This window comes from Leucopleurus acutus (assembly GCF_964270905.1).
Source record: "Leucopleurus acutus genome assembly, chromosome: 2".
Taxonomy (NCBI): Eukaryota; Metazoa; Chordata; class Mammalia; order Artiodactyla; family Delphinidae; genus Leucopleurus; species Leucopleurus acutus.
Genome location: NC_139143.1, coordinates 157689381 through 157707958, shown reverse-complemented (window position 1 = coordinate 157707958; position 18578 = coordinate 157689381). Strand labels below are relative to the sequence as shown.

The 18578-nt window shown below is 49.5% G+C and overlaps 1 protein-coding gene across 2 annotated transcripts in view; it reads left to right on the top strand.

Moving 5' to 3' along the window:
• Positions 1 to 18578, top strand: part of ST3GAL3 (ST3 beta-galactoside alpha-2,3-sialyltransferase 3) — a 236996-nt gene that overhangs the window by 195383 nt on the left and 23035 nt on the right. For both annotated transcript variants that reach the window (XM_082834380.1, XM_082834379.1), the window contains exons 6-7: positions 14225 to 14319; positions 17855 to 17918. In XM_082834380.1, the coding sequence (XP_082690506.1) occupies positions 14225 to 14319; positions 17855 to 17918 (159 nt within the window). The remainder of the gene's footprint in view (positions 1 to 14224; positions 14320 to 17854; positions 17919 to 18578) is intronic.

The following is an 18578-nucleotide window of genomic DNA, read 5'->3' as shown; positions in this document are numbered from 1 at the left end:
TCTGCATTAATGTATTGCCCACCCTGGGACAGTGAAGAGAAGTGTGATGAAATCCAGCCACATGGGTTCAAGGGCTTCAGACTTCCCTGGCCAGCACAGTTGGCATTGCCCTTCACCCTTCCCTGCAGAGAGAAGCAGTTAGGTCACGCTCAGGCCCTAGAGGCAGCGAATAGCCGGATGGGTTGCCCCTCAGTCTGTGACTTGGGTGCTCTTCACTGAAGAGAGAGGGAGAAAGAGAGAGAGGAATAGGTTTAGGGGGAGAAAATAGACTCCTTTTTAAAAAGACGTTGAGCGTAGGTGCCAGTGGAATATCTCAGGCAAGAAGTTTCAGAAGCGGTTGCATGTAAGACTTGAACTCAGGGTAAAGGTCTGAGCGTAAGATGGAGATCATCAACCACCAGTTGGACATAGGCGTCTGGATGTTTGGAACTTGAACCCTCCTGAAACAATCACGTTTTCCAGTCTTTTCTTTGCAGTCCTTCCTGGGACTGTAAGCAGTGGTGGTCGGCAACAACCGCCCCTGTGCCCTCACCCGGGCTGCCTCCCTCAGCCCCCCTTCTGTGAAGGTAGAGGGTCTCATCTGAGAGCAGAGCTGCTGCTCATTCACCGTCATGTTGTCTCATTTCTGAGCAGAGAAAAAACTGGCTGAACCCTTCTGGAAATTCCATTTTCTTATGGGGCTCAGAAAATAAGGTACCTGGATTCGTTTCCTTTTGCTCCTGTAACAAATGATTCTCTCACAGCTCTGGAAGCCAGAAGTCCAAAATCAGCATCTTTGGGCTGAAATCAAGGTGTCAGCAGGGCTGCACTCCCTCCAGACGCTCTGGGAGGTTATCCGTTCCTTGCCTCCTCCAGCTTCTCGTGGCTGCTGGCATCACTTCAGTCTCTGTCCCTGAGGTCACATTGCCTCTTCTTCTGTATGTGGTGGAATCTCCCTGTGCCTCTCTCTTTTAAGGGCACTTGTGAATGCATTTAGGGCCCACCTGGATGATCCAAGACAATCTCCTCATCTCAAGATCTTACCTTTAGGAAGCTTTTATACTAATAGGGAAACACCAACAATAAACAACTTATAAGCAAATTATTTAGTAAATGAGAACAAGACAAATACTGTGGGGGAGAAAAGAAACAGTATGGCAGAGTGATAGGAGCAGGTTGAGTGTTAAATAGGATGGTCAGGGTTCACCTCCTGGGAAAGGCAGAATTTGGGTATGGACTGGAAGGAGGTGAGGGAGTTAGCCAGCCGAATATCTGGAGGGGAGTGTGCTAGGCAGAGGAAACAGCTCCAGTAAAGGCCCCAAGGCAGCAAGGAGTGTGGCTGTGGTAGAGTGAGAAGAGGGACGGTAGTGGGTGGGGGAGGGAGGCGTCTGGGATCGTGGATGGCCTTGTAGGCCACTGTGAGGACTTCACCCTTTACCTGATTGACATAGTAAGACATTGCACATGAGGAGAGGTTGGTCTTCAACAGCTGAGTGGATGCTTCCTCGTTGTTAGCAGGAGGAAAGGAGGAAAAGTGGAGCAGATGCCAGTGGTTTTGTAGACTTGGTGGGAGGCAGATCTCACTTCATAAATATTAATTCAGCACCTACCTACCATGCAAGGCACAATTCTAGGTGCTGGGGGATATGGCAGTGAACTAAATAGGCAGATCCCTAGTCACACAGAGCTTGCATTCTCCAATTATAATAAACTGGTACACATGAGAGAGAGTAAGCAAGTGAACAAGATAGTTTTAAATGGTGCTAAATGTTTACGAAGAAAATAAAACAAAGGTGAGTGATAGAGACAGGAGGAGGAACCCCACCCTTGACAGAGGGGTCGGAGAAGACGTCTCTGAAGAGGTGACATTTGAACAGAGATCCGAATGAAAACGAAGAGCCAGCCTCGGGAAGGTCCAGAGGGGTTCTGGAAAGGTCTAGAGACAGAGCGATGTTTGTTGTATTCAAGGACTGGACAGGAGGCCAACGTATACTGTTTCAGGGTGAGTCAGGAGGAGGCCCTGAAATGAGGTGAGAGGCAGGTGAGGAGGGTTAGTCATTGTCATCTGTAGTTTGGTTTTGTTCAGAGGGCAGTGAGAAGGCAGTTCTAGGCAGAGGAATGTCATGATATGGTTGATGATTTAGGAGTACGCTTCTGGCCTTTCTAGAGCATGGAATGAGGGGCCAGAGCAGAAGCTGGTCACTGACCATTGCAGCAGCCACAAGGTGATGATGTGGACCTGGTGGTAGCAGCAGAGATGGAGATAAGTGGATGGATTCACATTATGTTTAGAGAGTAACAGGATTTGCTGATGACCCAGAAGAGAGACAGACAGGAAAAAGAAATGAGTCAAGAATGACTCCATCCCAACTGGCAAGATAGAGGATTGTTTATAAAATAGGTGTTTCTCTTTGTAGAATGTGATGATCCAGGGCAACTGGGACTGAAAAAGAAAAGAATGACTCCTAGGTTTCGCTTGATCAACTGCACTGGCCTGGCCTGGCCTGGCCTTCCTCACCATCAAAACCACAGCCACCACCCCTCCACCACGGCCCTATCCATCATCATAGGTATTCTCACCATCTGGTTGAGTTCTGTCACGCTCCTGTCCTTCCAGCTCACCTTATAAAGCAGTGCCCGAACTTGGTGAAATTGATCCAGCCACTTTTCCTGCTTGTTTCCGGGCTGCTGAACTGTTAACAGAGACACACGAATACATGTATTGGCCCCACGGTGGCGTCCTGGTCTTCAGCCTCTGCCAGTGCTCAGCATTGCTCAGCAGTCCCGTCCCTGGTTGACTTACCACAGTGACTGCTTCAAACCTCTCCCACTCATCAGTTCCTACAGCCCAGACCTGCACACTCGTAATCCCAAACCCCAGAGATTCCCCGGAGAAATGAGGTCCCCCCAGCTCCCAGTGCACCTATCAGGGTAGCCACCCTCGCGTGCTCCCCCTTTTCCCAGGGAAAAGGCACCCTGCCCTCTGTGTCCCTCTCCCCGTACTCTGATCCAGTCCCCTTCGCCTCCTGGTGGCCTCTCCACTGCTGCCTCTCTGTCTCTCGCACCCCCTCCCTCCGCCTTCTCTGCGGGCTCCTTCCCCCAGTACAAGCAGACTCGGGTCTCTGCCTCCCGCTTCACTCGCCAGCTCCCGGTCCCTTTCTGTCCTCTCCTCCACTACCACGTTTCTACAGAGATCACCTCCTCTCTCTCAAACACTTTCGCTTTTCTCCCTGTGCAACGCCCTGTGGTCTGGTCTTGCCCTCTCCATCCCTGATGGCGCGCTTCCCGAAGGGTCCGGTGACTTTCATGTATCCCGAAGGCAGTGCCATAAATAAAAGTATTGATGCACGTTGTGCCGATCCATGAGGTTCTTGTGTGGATGAAATAGGACGACAAGCATAGAACACTTAGGACAGTGTCTAGAACGTTGCAAGAGCTCAGTACCTGTGAACTGCTCTTATGACTCTTGTTATTGTGGCGTTTGTCGTATGTCTCACTATTGCCTCTGTGTGTATTTGGCTGCCTCATCCATTAATCACGAAGCTGGGACTCTGAGCTGTTTATTATCATATTCCCAGTGACTAGCACGGTACCTGGGATAAGCTGGGGCTTAGCACGTATTGGAGAGCTGGAGGGTGGGTCTGGGGATCGGACCGTGTCCTTGGGCTCTGGGTTAAGTGGCCTCTGTAGACATTCTGGCCATTGTCCAGGCTGTCACTGGGGGAGGTGTGCTTGCCTCTCGTAGCGGCTTCTCAGCTCGCCGTTCTCTCCTCGCCTCCCCACGCTCCCCTCCCCTTATCAGGAAGTCGGGCCCCTTCCCTTCCTCCTCGGTCCACTCTGGGTACAGGCTGTCAGCAGAGTCAGGGGAGCCCTGTCAGCAGGAGCCCAGGCACTGCCCCCTTGAGAGCCTCCTTCAGCGCAGGCCTCCCTGCCTGTCATACATGTCATGCATGTGGCTCCAGCCTGTCTGGACACAGATGTGGCCAAAGTCCCTAAGCAGGCAGAGGGGCAGCAGCTGGCAGTATTTCAGACCAGGAGGGGTTTACTAGGAAACAGTAAGGACATCACTGGAAGCCCGGCCCTTCGGAGCAGGGAGATCAAAGTGTCCATGATGTGCCGCACAAGGCAGTCCTCAGAGCTCCGCAGGTGAGCAGAAGCTCCACCTGCATTGGCCCAGGGAGATCCACACTGTGGAGCCGGTCACCCTGAGCGCTCCTCCCTCTTCCAGCCAGCAGTCAGTTATGGAGCACCTGCTCCATCCTGGCTGTGTGCCGGGGAGGGAACAGGCACATTAGTGTGCAGTCAGTGCCAGGAAGGTGCACGGAGAACAGTGGGGACCTGGAGAGGCTCCGTCAGCCCTGTGTGGCTCAGGGAAGACCCTACCTGTGCAGAGGCAGAGACGCTGGAGTTGGGCTGAAGAAGGAGCAGAAATTCAGCATGCGAATGAGAAGGGGAAGAGAATTCCAGGCGAAGGGAACAGCAAGTGGAAAGGCATGGAGGTGTTAAAGAGCCTGGCAGATTCTAGAATCTATAAGTAGTTGGATATGGCTAGAGCTTAGGGGAAGGGAGAAGAGAGGGGTATCTGAGGTGGGGAGGTTGATGCAGGAGAGTCAGATCACAGGGGCTTTGGAAACCAGACGAAGGAGCTTAAGCATTATCTTCTAGTAGCTGTTGTAGTCGGTAGAAATCCATGTCAAACTAATTCAAGCAAAAAGGAAATTGATTGGCTGACTTACCTGTTAAGTTCAGGGCTGAAATATCTTCAGGCCCACCCGGACTAGGACTCAGCGTCTTTCTCCCCACGTCTTGGCCCTGCTTTCCCTGGGTTTGACTGTTCTGTAGACAGTTTCTCTGTGTAGCCACAGAAGATGGCTCCAGCGGTTCTAGGCCCAGGGGTGGCAAATTTTTTTTCTTAAAAGTCCAGATAGTGAGTAGTTTCAGCTTTGCAGGCCATATATTCTCTGTCACAGCTAATCAACTCTGCCGTTATAACATTAAAGCAAACAATAAACATTAGGTAAATGAATGAGTGTGGCTGTGTTTTAATAAAACTTTATTTATACAAACAGGCAGCTAACCTCTGGGCCATGGTTTGCACAAGCACGGTTCTAGGCTTACATGGTCTTTACAGCTCACTATCTCGGAGAAAAAGAGAGACTCCCATATACCCTAGTGTCCAAATATTAAATCCCAGAGAATTTGATTCATCCCACTTGGATCACGTGCCCATTGTTGAAACAGTTACTGTGGTTCTGAGGGGTGAAGTATCTTAATTGGCCAGCCTGGACCACGCGCCCATCCCAGCAGCAGTGGTGGGGGTCAGCTCAACTAGGACCATATGGAATAAAAAGTAGGTGCTTTACAGAAGAAGTGGGGGAGGAACGCAGATATCCACTGCAAGGCGCTAACAAGAAAGAGCATGAGCTGAGTGCCCCAAGTTGCCAGTGATGATCCACCTTGAAACTGGCCCTGACACTGCCTCGGGGCATCAGGCCAACCCTGGCTGTGCTGATGCACACCCTGCCCCGGCCTCTTCCCTCTGTGCAGAGCCTGCACCTCTGCTGCCTTATACTTACACCCAGTCAGAATGCACTCGCCCACTCAGTCCTTCCTCACGCATTGCTGCGCCTGCCTGGGTGGGACTAGAGGGCAGGTCACTGGGTGGGAGGCCAGGCTGAAGCTCCCCTGCCCTTGGCAGGTGCTTCCACCCTGGCAGCTTTAGCAGCCTCTCTGCTTGTCTCGAAGGGAGGGTTGCTTCTGGATCTCTTCTCTCCTGTGCCCTTGTCTGCACGACCCTCCTCCTTGAATACCCTTCCCACCGTGCTCCAAGAGGCTCACATTTACTTGTCTTCCAAGGCTCAGCTTGGTTTTGTCATCATCTCCTTCAAGATTTTGCTATACCCCTAAGCTGGTCTGAGACCTTTATACCACTCCCTATTCAAAACACAGGCTGTGCAGACTTATTTTCTTATGGTTATTTGTTTACCTGTGTCTGCCATTAGCTCCTGAGGAGAAAGACCAAAGCTAGTTTACCTTAGGTCCCCAGCCAGCACTCAGCACGGAGCCTGACCCCGAGCAGGCAAGCAGTTGTTGGATGGGGCTGCATCCTCCAGCTCCATCTGGTCCTGCCTAAGATTGGAGGCAGGCACTTCATGCTCTTGCTTGGAACGGTACTAGTTGGTTGATACCTGCTGTTTTTCTTCTCTGCCTCTTCTCGCAGGATATAGACCCACCTGCCCTGCATATTCATGACCCTTTCTCCTCAGACTTCTGCTCTCTCATGGGACCCATTCAGGTGGGTCAGCAAGAGAAGGGGCAGCAAGGCATAAGCTGGACAAGGCATTGACAAAGTGCTTATCTTGTTTGCTTGGACATATACCAAGGTCTTACTGTGCAGGGCCATTTATGGTGGGGCTGCCACAGCGAGATCCCAAACAAGAACAGGTAGATTCTAGAAAACGTGTGTCCCTCTGCTTCATCCACCCCACCGCTTCCCAGAGCAGGTTCTAGAAAGGAGGATCTCTGCGGTTTGGCTTTCACCCTACTGGATGACAGTCTCACTCATTTTGGGCCAAGGCCTGTGGCTGAATCTGGCAGACTGATGTGCTGTGGGCCCTGGTCTCGGGACCCACTACTGGGCTCTGCCTTCCTCTTGTCTCCTGGGCTGCTTGGGCTCTTGTGGCCAGAAGGCTGGCCACACAACCAAACAGGCACAGATGGAGAGCTGAAACCGTGTGTTGCCCTAATCCAGCAAACCCACATCTGGAGGCACCTTTTTCTTTTTTTTTTTTTTTTTGCGGTACGCGGGCCTCTCACCACTGTGGCCTCTCCCGTTGCGGAGCACAGGCTCCGGACACGCAGGCTCAGCGGCCATGGCTCACAGGCCCAGCCGCTCCGCGGCATGTGGGATCTTCCCGGACCAGGGCACGAACCCATGTCCGCTGCATCGGCAGGCGGACCCTCGACCACTGCGCCACCAGGGAAGCCCCTGGAGGCACCTTTTGCCGTTGGGATGGTGGGAACTAGGAGGAAGATCCTACTCTGTGTCTGCTGGTACCACAAAGAACTACTCCCCTCCCAGTTAGTAAGACTCAGTTAGCTTTCCTGCTGGTCTCAGGGCACAGGCTTGATGTTCTGGGCCTTAGGAATTGGTTTAGGTGGGCGAACCAGAATTGGGGACATTCACCTTCTACACTTCACCTCAGCCACACTGCTGGGCATTAAATGAACTAAGAGATCCCTTTGAGGTGTCCTGGGTTGCCCATCCTGGCTGGCAGACTGACCATCGTGCCGAGTCATCATTATAGGCCTGTGGGCAGGGCAGCCTCATGGGTCCTGGGGTCCAGCCTTGTTATGAGAGGCACAGGGGTCAGACCCACCCTTAGCATGTACCCTCCTAGAGCCTCAACTCTCCACATTGCTATGCTCTAGGATCCAAGAAGAAAAGACGCACAGGTCCCCGTACAACTTCTGCCTCCCCCTTCCCCTGTTCCTTCTCACGCACTCACACACACACCCTTCTGAACCTGATCCCAAAGCTGCTTTGTGTGCAGAGCTGGCGGGCTGGGGCCTGTCTGCTGGAGCCTGCCCCACCCTGCCCCACTACCCCCTTGGCCAAGGCAAGCAGGTCAGGCGTCGCACACCCCTGCTAGTCTGGCCAGTTATTCTGCACCTCAAGGGCCACCTCCACCCTGGCTGGGCCCCCAGACTGGCACACTGGCCTCTGGACAGAAGCCCCTGAATTCTCTTCCAGGTGTAGCATGGGGCTCTGCCCAGACGGCCTGCAGAATTAACACAAACACACACACATACACCACCTCTACCATCACCACACCCCATTTCCTGTTGTTTATGGCCCTCCCCGCTCAGCTTCCAGGGCCTCTGCAGGCACTGAGCCACCTCCTGGGGGAAGGCTGTCCAGAGGAAGCAGCATCTGAACTTAAAGAATGAGAAGGGATTTTCCAGGCAAATAGAGATGGAAGGGATTGGGGAATACAGGGAAGGGTGACAGGGGTACATTTCAGGCAGAGACTGCATGTGTAAATGCATGAAGACTGGCATGTTCAGGGAGCTACAAGTAGTGCACGGTTGGTGGGACACAACTAGTCTCAGAGGAGTAAAGTCCAGATTGCAGTAGGTCGAGGAGTGAATAGGAGATGAGGAATTTGAGACAGAATAGCCACTGCTCTTTATCGAGGTTTTGCCATGAAAGGATAGAGAGAGAGACTGGCAGCATGGGTGCGTGGCCAGGACAGTTTATTGAGTTTGTTTGTTCTCAGGTAGGAGAGACCTGAGCTTGCTGTGTGCTTAGGGGGAAACAAACAGGAGTGGGCTGCATCGTGTGATGGAGAGATCAGCTTTGATGGGTCTAGGGTGGGGGAAGGAAGTAAGAAGCTGAAGGAGTTCCTATCTGATTGGCTTGGTTTTGTCTGTGAAGTGAGAAAAAAGAAGAGCTACCTGCTTAGATAAAGTGGGAAAGGGATAGAGAGTTTATGGAGAGTGGAGAAGGTTTGGAATAGCTGCTGAGCAAAGGTGCGGGTCCAACTAAGGCTCAGTCCATGAATTTGTAGTGGTACCAGTCTGTGTGTGTGTGTGTTTTCTAGCAGCACTCTGAGTATATGAAGTGCAAGAGTGTAGGATTCGATTCATCTCTGATTGGGTTTTGCTTTATGGATGGGACAAAAAGACAATGGAACAAGAGGGTATAGCATCCTGGCAAGAGAGAGACTAAAGAGGTGGATGGGATTCTAACCAGGAAAGAATATAACCTGGGAATGAAGAAAACTTTTTAAACTAAAACTCAAAACCCAGAATCAATAAGGGAAAAGATTGATAAATTTGACCCTTTTTAAAAAAAATTATTTATTTATTTTTGCCTGTGTTGGGTCTTCATTGCTGCGTGCGGGCTTTCTCTAGTTTTGGCGAGCGGGGGCTACTCTTCGTTGTGGTACGCAGGCTTCTCATTGCAGTGGCTTCTCTTGTTGCAGAGCAGGGCTCTAGGCGCGTGGGCTTCAGTAATTGTGGCTCGTGGGCTTAGTTGCTCCACGGCATGTGGGATCTTCCTGGACCAGGGCGTGAACCTGTGCCCTTGCATTAGCAGGCAGATTCTTAACCACTGCGCTACCAGGGAAGTCCCAACTTTTTTTTTTTTTTTTTTTTTTTGCCATGCTGCACGGCCTGCTGGATCTTAGTTCCCCAACCAGAGATCAAACCTGGACCCTTGGCAGTGAAAGCGTCAAGTCCTAACCACTGGACTGCCAGGGAATTCCCTTTGACTACACTTTTTTAAAAAATCTGTTGTAAAAAAGGGGGGAAAAGAAAGCAAGAAAGGAAAACACCACAAGCCAAGTGAATAAATAAACTCAATTTATATCTCAATAGAGATATATTTGTAACCATATCTCAGAGGATTTATATATTTAATATATAAAGAGCTTAAAAAAAAAAGAGAAGATTGTTAGCTAGTGCTGTAGTAGTAATCATATTGTCACATATGTGTATGAAAACATGTACACCTTAAACTTATACAGTGTTATATATCAATTATAGTCAATTGTATCATAATAAAGCTAGGGGAAAAAAGAAAAAACCCATAACCTTTTGGAAAAATGGGCGAGAGATATGAACAAAATTCATAGAAAAATTCACAAATGGCCCTTCCATATATAAGACAGTGTTCAATTCCACACACAGTAAAAGAAATGCAAATTAAAACCACACTGAGATACTGTTCCTCTCCTGTCAGACTGGCAAAATTGAAATGTTCGACAGTATACTCTGTTGGTGAGGCTGTGGCGAAAACGACACTGTCATTTGTTGCTGGTGGGTAATGTGAAATGGTGTGATCCTGGTGGAGGGGAGTTTGGCAATATGGAGCAAAATTATATATATGCATTTTCCCTTTGATTCAGCAAACCCACTTCTAGGAATCTATTCCAAAGATACATTGGCAAATAGAAAAGATATATGCATGAAGTTATTCACTGTAACCACTGTTAGTGGTACCTACTCTACAACAGACTGGAAACCACCCAGGGGACTGATTGAATGATATATGTACATAACCATAATGGAGTATAATCAAGTATATACCTCTACTGCTGTGCAGTAATTACCAGGATATATTGTATAGTGAAAAAAATCAAAAGGTAAAACTGTATATGTTACCTTTTATTGAATATAGATGTATGGATAAAGAAGATGTGGTACATATATACAATGGAATATTACTCAGCCGTAAAAAAGGAACAACTCTGGGTCATTTGTAGAGATGTGGATGGACCTAGAGTCTGTCATACAGAGTGAAGTAAGTCAGAAAAAGAAAAACAAATACCGTATATTAACGCATATATGTGGAATCTAGAAAAATGGTACAGATGAACCTATTTACAGGGCAGGAGTAGAGACGCAGACATACAGAGCAGACATGTGGACACGGGCTGTGGGGTGTGGGAGAAATTGGGAGATTGGGATTGACGTATGCGCACTGCCATGTGTGAAACAGATAGCTAGTGGGAACCTGCTATATAGCGCAGGGAGCTCAGCTCAGTGCTCTGTGGTGACCTAGATAGTTGGGATGGGGGGTGGAGGGTGAGAGGGAGGTCCGAGAGGGAGGGGATATATGTATACATATAGATGATTCACTTCATTATACAGCAAAAAGTAACACAACATTGTAAAGCAACTATACCCCAATTAAAAAAAAAAAAAAGAAGAAGAAGAAGAAGGGAATAGGAATTCACATACACATATTATGTATTTGCTTATACCAAAAAAAAAAAAATGAGGAAAAAATAAAAACTAATAAAAATGAATACTATACGGGAATAAAAGTAACAGGAGTTGGACACAGAAATGAAAGTTTGACTTCTCTGAATATATCTTGCTTTGTGAATTTAATTTTGGAATTCTATAGGGTTTTTTTTTGTTTTTTTTTTTGTTTGTTTGTTTTTTGTGGTATGCGGCCCTCTCACTGTTGTGGCCTCTCCCGTTGTGGAGCACAGACTCCGGACGCACAGGCTCAGCGGCCATGGCTCACGGGCCCAGCCGCTCCACGGCATGTGGGATCTTCCCGAACTGGGGCACGAACCCGTGTCCCCTGCATCGGCAGGCGGACTCTCAACCACTGCGCCACCAGGGAAGCCCTATAGTTTTATATCATCATAAAACAAAGTTAAATTAATATGAGGGGTAAGCAAACTCTAGAAGCAAAAACAGAATGAAACAAATGAACTTAACTATGTATTGCTGACGAAGTAAACTCAGCAGGATTATTCCAAAATAATTCTGCAAAAGCAAAGTAATTTATCTGTATTTCTCTGGGGGGTATTCCCTAAATCATTTTTAGTAATGGTAGTATTAGTAATAATACTGGTGTTTTTATTCTGAAACTATTCTACATATTTTATATATGTATCTATATGTGTAGATATATTAGGATAAAGCAAATAATTATGTTACTATCACTATAAACAAGGATATCAGCTTACGAGAAAAGAGATATAAATATAAAATCAAATGGTTTCAGGGTATTTTTCCATTTGTGTATCCTGGTACATTTGATTTTGGGAAGTCATTTTTAATCAGGTTACCAGCCGCTTATGGTTTTTGTTCTGTCCATTTGCATAGCAATATTTTCATAATATTATAAAGTGAAAAAAGTAGTCTACAGCGCAATCTAAAAAATAATATGGGAAAAGGAAAGTCAGTATGGATATATACCAAAGGTTAATTGTCTCTGTGTTGTAGGATTATGAGTACTTTTTACGTGTGTGTGTGCGCGCCTATCTGTATTTTTTTCCAGAATTAACACTTTATAAGCGCCAAAAATGAGGCGTTTTTAAAAATTTTATTTATTTTATTTATTTATTTTTGGCTGTGTTGGGTCTTTGTAGCTGCGCGTGGGTTTTCTCTAGTTGTGACAAGTGGGGGCTACTCCTCCTTGTGGTGCACAGGCTTCTCATTGTGGTGGCTTCTCGTTGCGGAGCATGGGCTTTAGGCATGCAGGCTTCAGTAGTTGTAGCACACGGGCTCAGTAGTTGTGGCTTGCGGGCTCTAGAGCGCAGGCTCAGTAGTTGTGGCGCATGGGCTTAGTTGCTCCATGGCATGTGGGATCTTCCCGGACCAGGGCTTGAATCCGTGTCCTCTGCATTGGCAGGCGGATTCTTTTTTTTTTTTTTTTTTTTTTTTTTTTGCGGTACGCGGGCCTCTCACTGCTGTGGCCTCTCCCGTTGCGGAGCACAGGCTCCAGATGTGCAGGCTCAGCGGCCATGGCTCACGGGCCCAGCTGCTCCACGGCATGTGGGATCTTCCCAGACCGGGGCACGAACCCGTGTCCCCTGCATCGGCAGGCGGACTCTCAACCACTGCGCCACCAGGGAAGCCCAGGCAAGCGGATTCTTAACCACTGTGCCACCAGGGAAGCCCAATAAGGGGTGGGGGGGGGGTTTAAGTAAAAATTAATATAATGAACTTTCTATCAGCTGAAGATGGAGGAAGAGAGAAGACAAGGAAAAAATGTGTTGAGACCATTTGGCTAGATCTTAGGAGATTTTGCTAGCATATGACATGCAGTACATATTGGGAGGCAGATAAAATCATGTCCATGCCTGACTGAGAAACTGCAAAACTTTCATAAGCTCAGTCCTGACACAGGAGAGGTTCTTGCCCCAGGCTTATCCAGGGACCTTGTGGACTCTGGTCAGAATCCTCGGGGCCTCTGGTAAAACATCAAATGTATTAATTCACTTAGATTATGTGTACTAGGTATGAGAAACATGAGTGACCCTTCTACACAGAGGAGAAGTGTGCTAACTCAGAAGCCCAGAAGAAAGCGGCTGTGCGGGAATAGCCCTCCCACAGTATCACGTGTTGACAGTTTCTTCCTAGCAGCAAGGGATGGGGAGGGAGCAGCATTGAAAGTTTTCTGCCTCTTTCAAGTTCACTTCAAAACCTCTAGTAATGATAGACCTCCAAGTGATTAGTGCTGTTTTTGCCCCTGGTCTGGTGATTGTAATGGTGTTAGTGATGATGGGAATGAGAAATGGATGCTGAGGTTAGAGTTCATTGGGGGACGGTGAGTTCCAGCTTCTGGGCTGGGAGGGCCCCTCCTCCAGTCTTCAGTTTTTCAGTGGGCTGATTCAGGCTGTTAGAAACAAGAGTCAGCCACAGGGGCCTAGGCCCTCACACCTTCGTTCTCAGCTAGGAAGGCCCTAAGCACACCCCGCAACAAGGTCAACACACAGGAAGTGACCAGGTGCTGGCCATCTCCTGGGCTGCTAGGTTACCTGAAAGGTCTCAAAATCAGGGTGCTAGGTTCCAAGTGAAATCGTGCTGTCCAAGCATCTCTGAAGAGCTTGGTTCCTCCTGTCCCTTCTCACTCTGCCCTCACTTCCTTCTGCATCCCTCTGATGCCATCCCCCACCCCCCAGCCTCCCCCCTGCCCTGCCCACTCCTCGGTTTCCCAAGAAGAGCAAGGCTTGCCTTTTCTCTCCACAACTTGGCATCGCCGCATGACTCCTTCTCTCCCCCTTTTCCCTCCCATCTTTCCTCCAGACCAAAACTCCCCCTACCCGTAAACTCCTTGTCCCTCCGCCACCTCCTGTGGAGCTTGGCATTCTCACGGTCCTCCTCTCTGCCAGCAAAAGTGCTCAGGCTTCTGCTTGTCTGAAGCCTCCCCGCTGCAGGATACTGTGATTTTTTTTCTTCTGTCAAACCTCTAACTCCTATAACTGTTCACCTGCTTTGCCCTCTCACCGTGAATTCTCCTTCCTCCTCACCCTGGGTGATCCACCTCCCAGAATTCTCTCCCAAATTCTGTCTCTCCGCACGGGCTGCATTTTGGGGTATTTTTCTGCTCACTGGACAGTGTCTCATCTCCGTGTTCCCAGATTGCAGGAACAGCGTGGGCAGCAGTGACTATTTGATGGATGCGCACGTGAATAACCTCCCAGGGAGCTTCTCGCTCTGAGATGCTGATCCTGCGGTGTGCATCTTGCCTCTCCACTCCTACAGCTGGCCACGTAAGGACTGGCCAGGCCTGCTCCTCCACACTCAGGCTCCACTGAACCGGATCTGTCAGACCCCGCACAGCAGCTACCCAATGTGCAGGCTGGAGTGGGGAGGAGATGCTGGCACATGGAGGATGGCTTCTGGCGGACCCACAGCCAAGACAGATGGACAGAAAGCCACTTAGCACTGCAGCCTAGTGCACTCTGGGACTCTCAACAGCCCTGTTGTATTCCAGGTTCTCCAAGCCAGCACCCATGTTCCTGGATGACTCCTTCCGCAAGTGGGCTAGGATCCGGGAATTTGTGCCGCCTTTTGGGATCAAAGGTCAAGGTATGTTGGGAACCCTGCCCCACTTTACATTAACATCTCATCCCCCAAGCTACCTCCCTAGTGTCAGGACAGGGCTGTACCCTCAGAAGTCTCCCTGCTGGGAATCCACCCCTCTCAACAATGCCCTACCTTCTCTCCCTCTTTCCTGTCCTTCCTTTTTTCTTACTTCTTTTAGTGGAATGTTTACTCAGAAACCACCACTTTGCCGGGGGCTAGGTACACAACAGTGGAGTAGACAGATGTGGTTCCTCTCCTCAAAAAGTTCCAGTCTAATGCAGACACAGGTACTTGGAGTGCAGTAAGGACTCTGATGAGGGAAGAACACTGTGCTGTGAGATCACACAAAACGGGTGCCAGAGACAGCAGTGCTAGAGGACTAGATATGAGGGGGGAAATCCCAGAGAAAATAGAGGCCATCCGGATGGCTGCCCCCAGGGCCCTCCATCATCCCCTCCTGATTTTTTTCACCTTAACCTAGCCTCCCCTCCAGTCCTTTTTTATCCTGTCCAAGGCTAACCTTTCCCCCTATACTCTCAGAACTGTCCCCTTCTATTGCCTCAAGGACCTCACCCATGCAGTTCCTGACATAAGACTTTCCCATCCCTGAGAGTTTTACAGTTCTCTTTCCGTGTCAAGTTACTGCCCTATTTCATGGCATGGTAGAGTTTCAGCTTTAGCGTCAGACATAGAAGGATCCGGTCCCAGTACTACCTCTTTATTAGCTGTGACCATGGACAAGTTACTAACATGTTTTGCTTTAGTTTCTTCATCAGTGAAATGGAGAGAATAATACCACTGTATTAGGTTGTGGTCAGAATTAAATAAGATAACGGTTAAAGGGGTGATATCATTTGGCCAGCAGACTCAAGAACGCCTGAACCCTCTACTTAGCTGGCCCACCCCTCCCTGAAAAAAAGACAGTGGCCAGCAAAAGGATACTCTTGAACTGGAGCTTTGACCTTCAACCTCCAAGGACAAATCTCATGGGTTGGGTTGAACCCCACGAAGAACTCCTTTTTCATGGGTGCAGGTAGCCAAGCAGCCTAACTTTTCTCCTAAATCCTCACTCAAGATTCGGATCCTGCTAAGCCATGAAGGGCAGGAAAGCCCGATACACAGCCCACCATCCAGCAAGAAAAAGCACCCCACAGTTTATGACCATTCTGCTCAGGTTCCCCTCCTAGAAAACAAGAACCCAGTCCACACCCTTGGCCTTGGCCAGTGAGCAGCAGTGTGCTTTTCCTTAGAGGTGAAATTGGAGGCGGGAAAAGGAAGGGATCTGTGACCTGCCCCGAGGCCCACCATGAAGTGTATCTGAAGGCACTTAGTACAGAACATTTCCTTCAAGGTTTGTTTCTTTACGCTTTCTCATGCGACTTCTAGAAAGATTGCCCGTGCCGACTGTCTCCTCTTACTCACCATTTACTCTTGAAGAATATCTTCTCCCCTCACCACTTCAGTGAAACTGCTCAGTGCCCCCAGGAGAGCCAAAGGACGCTTTTCATTCCTTAACTTGACATCTTGGCTGCATCTGACAGTGTCGTCCGGTCCATCTTTAAAAAAAAATGATGAGGTTGCTGTGTTTAATTTCAGAGGCATCCTTTCTTTACATGAAGTATTTCAGGCATATAAAAAAGCATAAAAAATAATATAATGAGCACCCACGTACTCTTGTACCCAGCTTCGGAGATAAAACGTGAGATACGACTCAAGCTCTGTGTAGCCCGTCCCCCTCCGTTCCCTGCCTTCTCCAGGAGACCAGTATCCTGGTTGTCCTTCCATGCCTGTTTATATATTTCTACAGCATATTTATATATCTGTTTAAAACACGGCATGAATGGGCTTCCCTGGTGGCGCAGTGGTTGAGAGTCCGCCTGCCGATGCAGGGGACACGGGTTCGTGCCCCGGTCCAAAAAAAATATATATATATATATGGCATGGTTTTTGCACTTTACAAACAGTATTGTATATCGTACTTGTGTGTGTGTATTTTTCAAATTGATTTTTTTGCTTACGCTTTTCAGATGTATCTGTATTGGTACACATAACTCTAGGTCACTGATTTTGCAACTGCTGTGTAGTATTCCATGTACCACATTTAATCTATTTTCCTTCGGTGGACCTTTTTTTTTTTTTTTTTTTGCCGTATGAGGACCTCTCACTGTTGTGGCCTCTCCCGTTGCGGAGCACAGGCTCCGGACGCGCAGGCTCAGCGGCCATGGCTCATACGCCCAGCCGCTCCGCGGCATGTGGTATCTTCCCGGACCGGGGCACGAACCCGTGTCCCCTGCATCGGCAGGCGGACTCTCAACCACTGCGCCACAAGGGAAGCCCTCCTTCGGTGGACTTTTAGATTGCCTCCAACATTTCACTATTACCAACAGTTCTGCAATGAACATTCTTGTACAAGTCTCCTTAAACAAATGTGTGAGTTTTCTGATGCTCTCCACCTAGGAGTAGAGTTGCAAGATTTTAGTCTATGCACAGCTACATCTTTACTTGATATTAAGATGCTTTTCACTGTGATTGTACCGACTTACTTATCTTTAGGTCTTTATGTACATTACCTTTTTGTCTTCCTAACAATTCTGCACAGCAGGAATTACCATCTTCATTTGGAAGATGAGGAAACTAAAGCTCAAAGAACGTAAGCGATTTATCGAAGGTCACAGAGCTCATAAGCAGCAGAGCCAGGATTTGAGTCCGAGGCTGATACCATTATCTGTTATATTATAATGCTCTCATTATACCAGAGTTTGAAAGGAGAGCAGTCATCATTGCCAAAACCAGAGAGAGGTCAAGAAGAATGAGGTCTGAATATGGTCACAGGATCTGAGAGCACAGAGGTCACGGGGCCCTTGCTGAGGGGCAGCCTGAGCGGAGTGCAGGTGGGCAGATGCCAGGCCACTGGGCTTGAAGAGGTAAGGAGGTAGAGACAGCCTGGCAAGAACAGGATTAGACGTCAGCAGTGTTAGAGGGAGGAAGGGAGGGGAAGATGGTATCAGAAAATGAGGCAGAGTGGCCTGGCCCGGGGAGCTGGCTGGGAGCACTCTAGCTCTTCACCACTGGTTGGCTCCTTGTTTGCTTCCTGGTGTCTGCTTGGTGGGGGGCACAGAAGTGAGCACGTGGTCTCTGCCTCTGACCGGCATTGCCATTCTGGGGGACACTGAGATGCCCCAGCTCCCAGGCAAGGCCCACGCCTGGGGGCGCATGTCCCAGGGCCTGATGGCAGAGCCTCCGACAGCCAGCCGAGACTGCCAGGGAAGGGCCAGGGAAGCCTGAGGAAGGAGCTGTGCGCGGGTGCCGGGGGCTGGCTCCAGGCAGAGATGTGTGTGCCGCCTCTTCTCCTGCCTGCATCTCCTATCTCAGGGAGAAAGTTAGGCCAGTGGCCCAGCCTTGTGTCCGGAGCTCCCTCCCCAACCTTCACATCCACCCTAGCCCCAGGACCACGTGCCTTCAAATCGGCTCATCGGCAAACATCTCGTGGGAACCCTTAAGTGACCCTCTAACAGTTGCCTCCCTCCTCTGTCCACAGATAATCTGATCAAAGCCATCTTGTCCGTCACCAGAGAGTACCGCCTGACCCCTGCCTTGGACAGGTGAGCCACTCGCTGCCCAGTATCCTGCGCCTTGGCTGCCCAGCGTGTGCAGAGGGGCTGAGGCCCAGCTGGCCTTCCCTGGACCTGGGCAGATTCTCCAGCACACCCACACACCCACACACGCATACACACTGGGGTGGGTGAGCAGCGAAGCGGGGCCGCCGCACTGGACTGGCCACCCCCGTGGGCTATAAGCGGTTGGCAGGACATCTCAGTCCTCAGGCAGCAGAGATCCGAGGGTAAGAACTGAACGTCCTGGGCTGGGATCAGCTCAGCACTGGGACTGAGTGGCTGGGTGCTGGGGCGGCTGAAGGGGCTTAAATCCAGGAGGCAGTGACAGCTCTGAAGCCAACAGACCCTAGGTGGGGGAAGCCCCCGGGTCAGAGGTGCGAGAAGCAAAGTGAGTAGGGTTCTCAGCTGGCTACTGGGTGCATGGGGGCTTCTGAGTTAAAAATAAGTCCAGCCTTGAGTCCTGGAGCCTCCAGGCTCATTCCTCTGTTCTTGCTTCTCTAGCGTAGCCCTCAAGCTCAGCCCACTTTTCCCTCTCCTCTGAAGGCGGCCCAAACCCACTAACCCTTGGGGAGTCTTTAACCCAGAATGCCATCTTACCAGAGCTCCTTCCTCACCACCCCAGAGCTAGTGCCCAAGCCCCTTCCACAC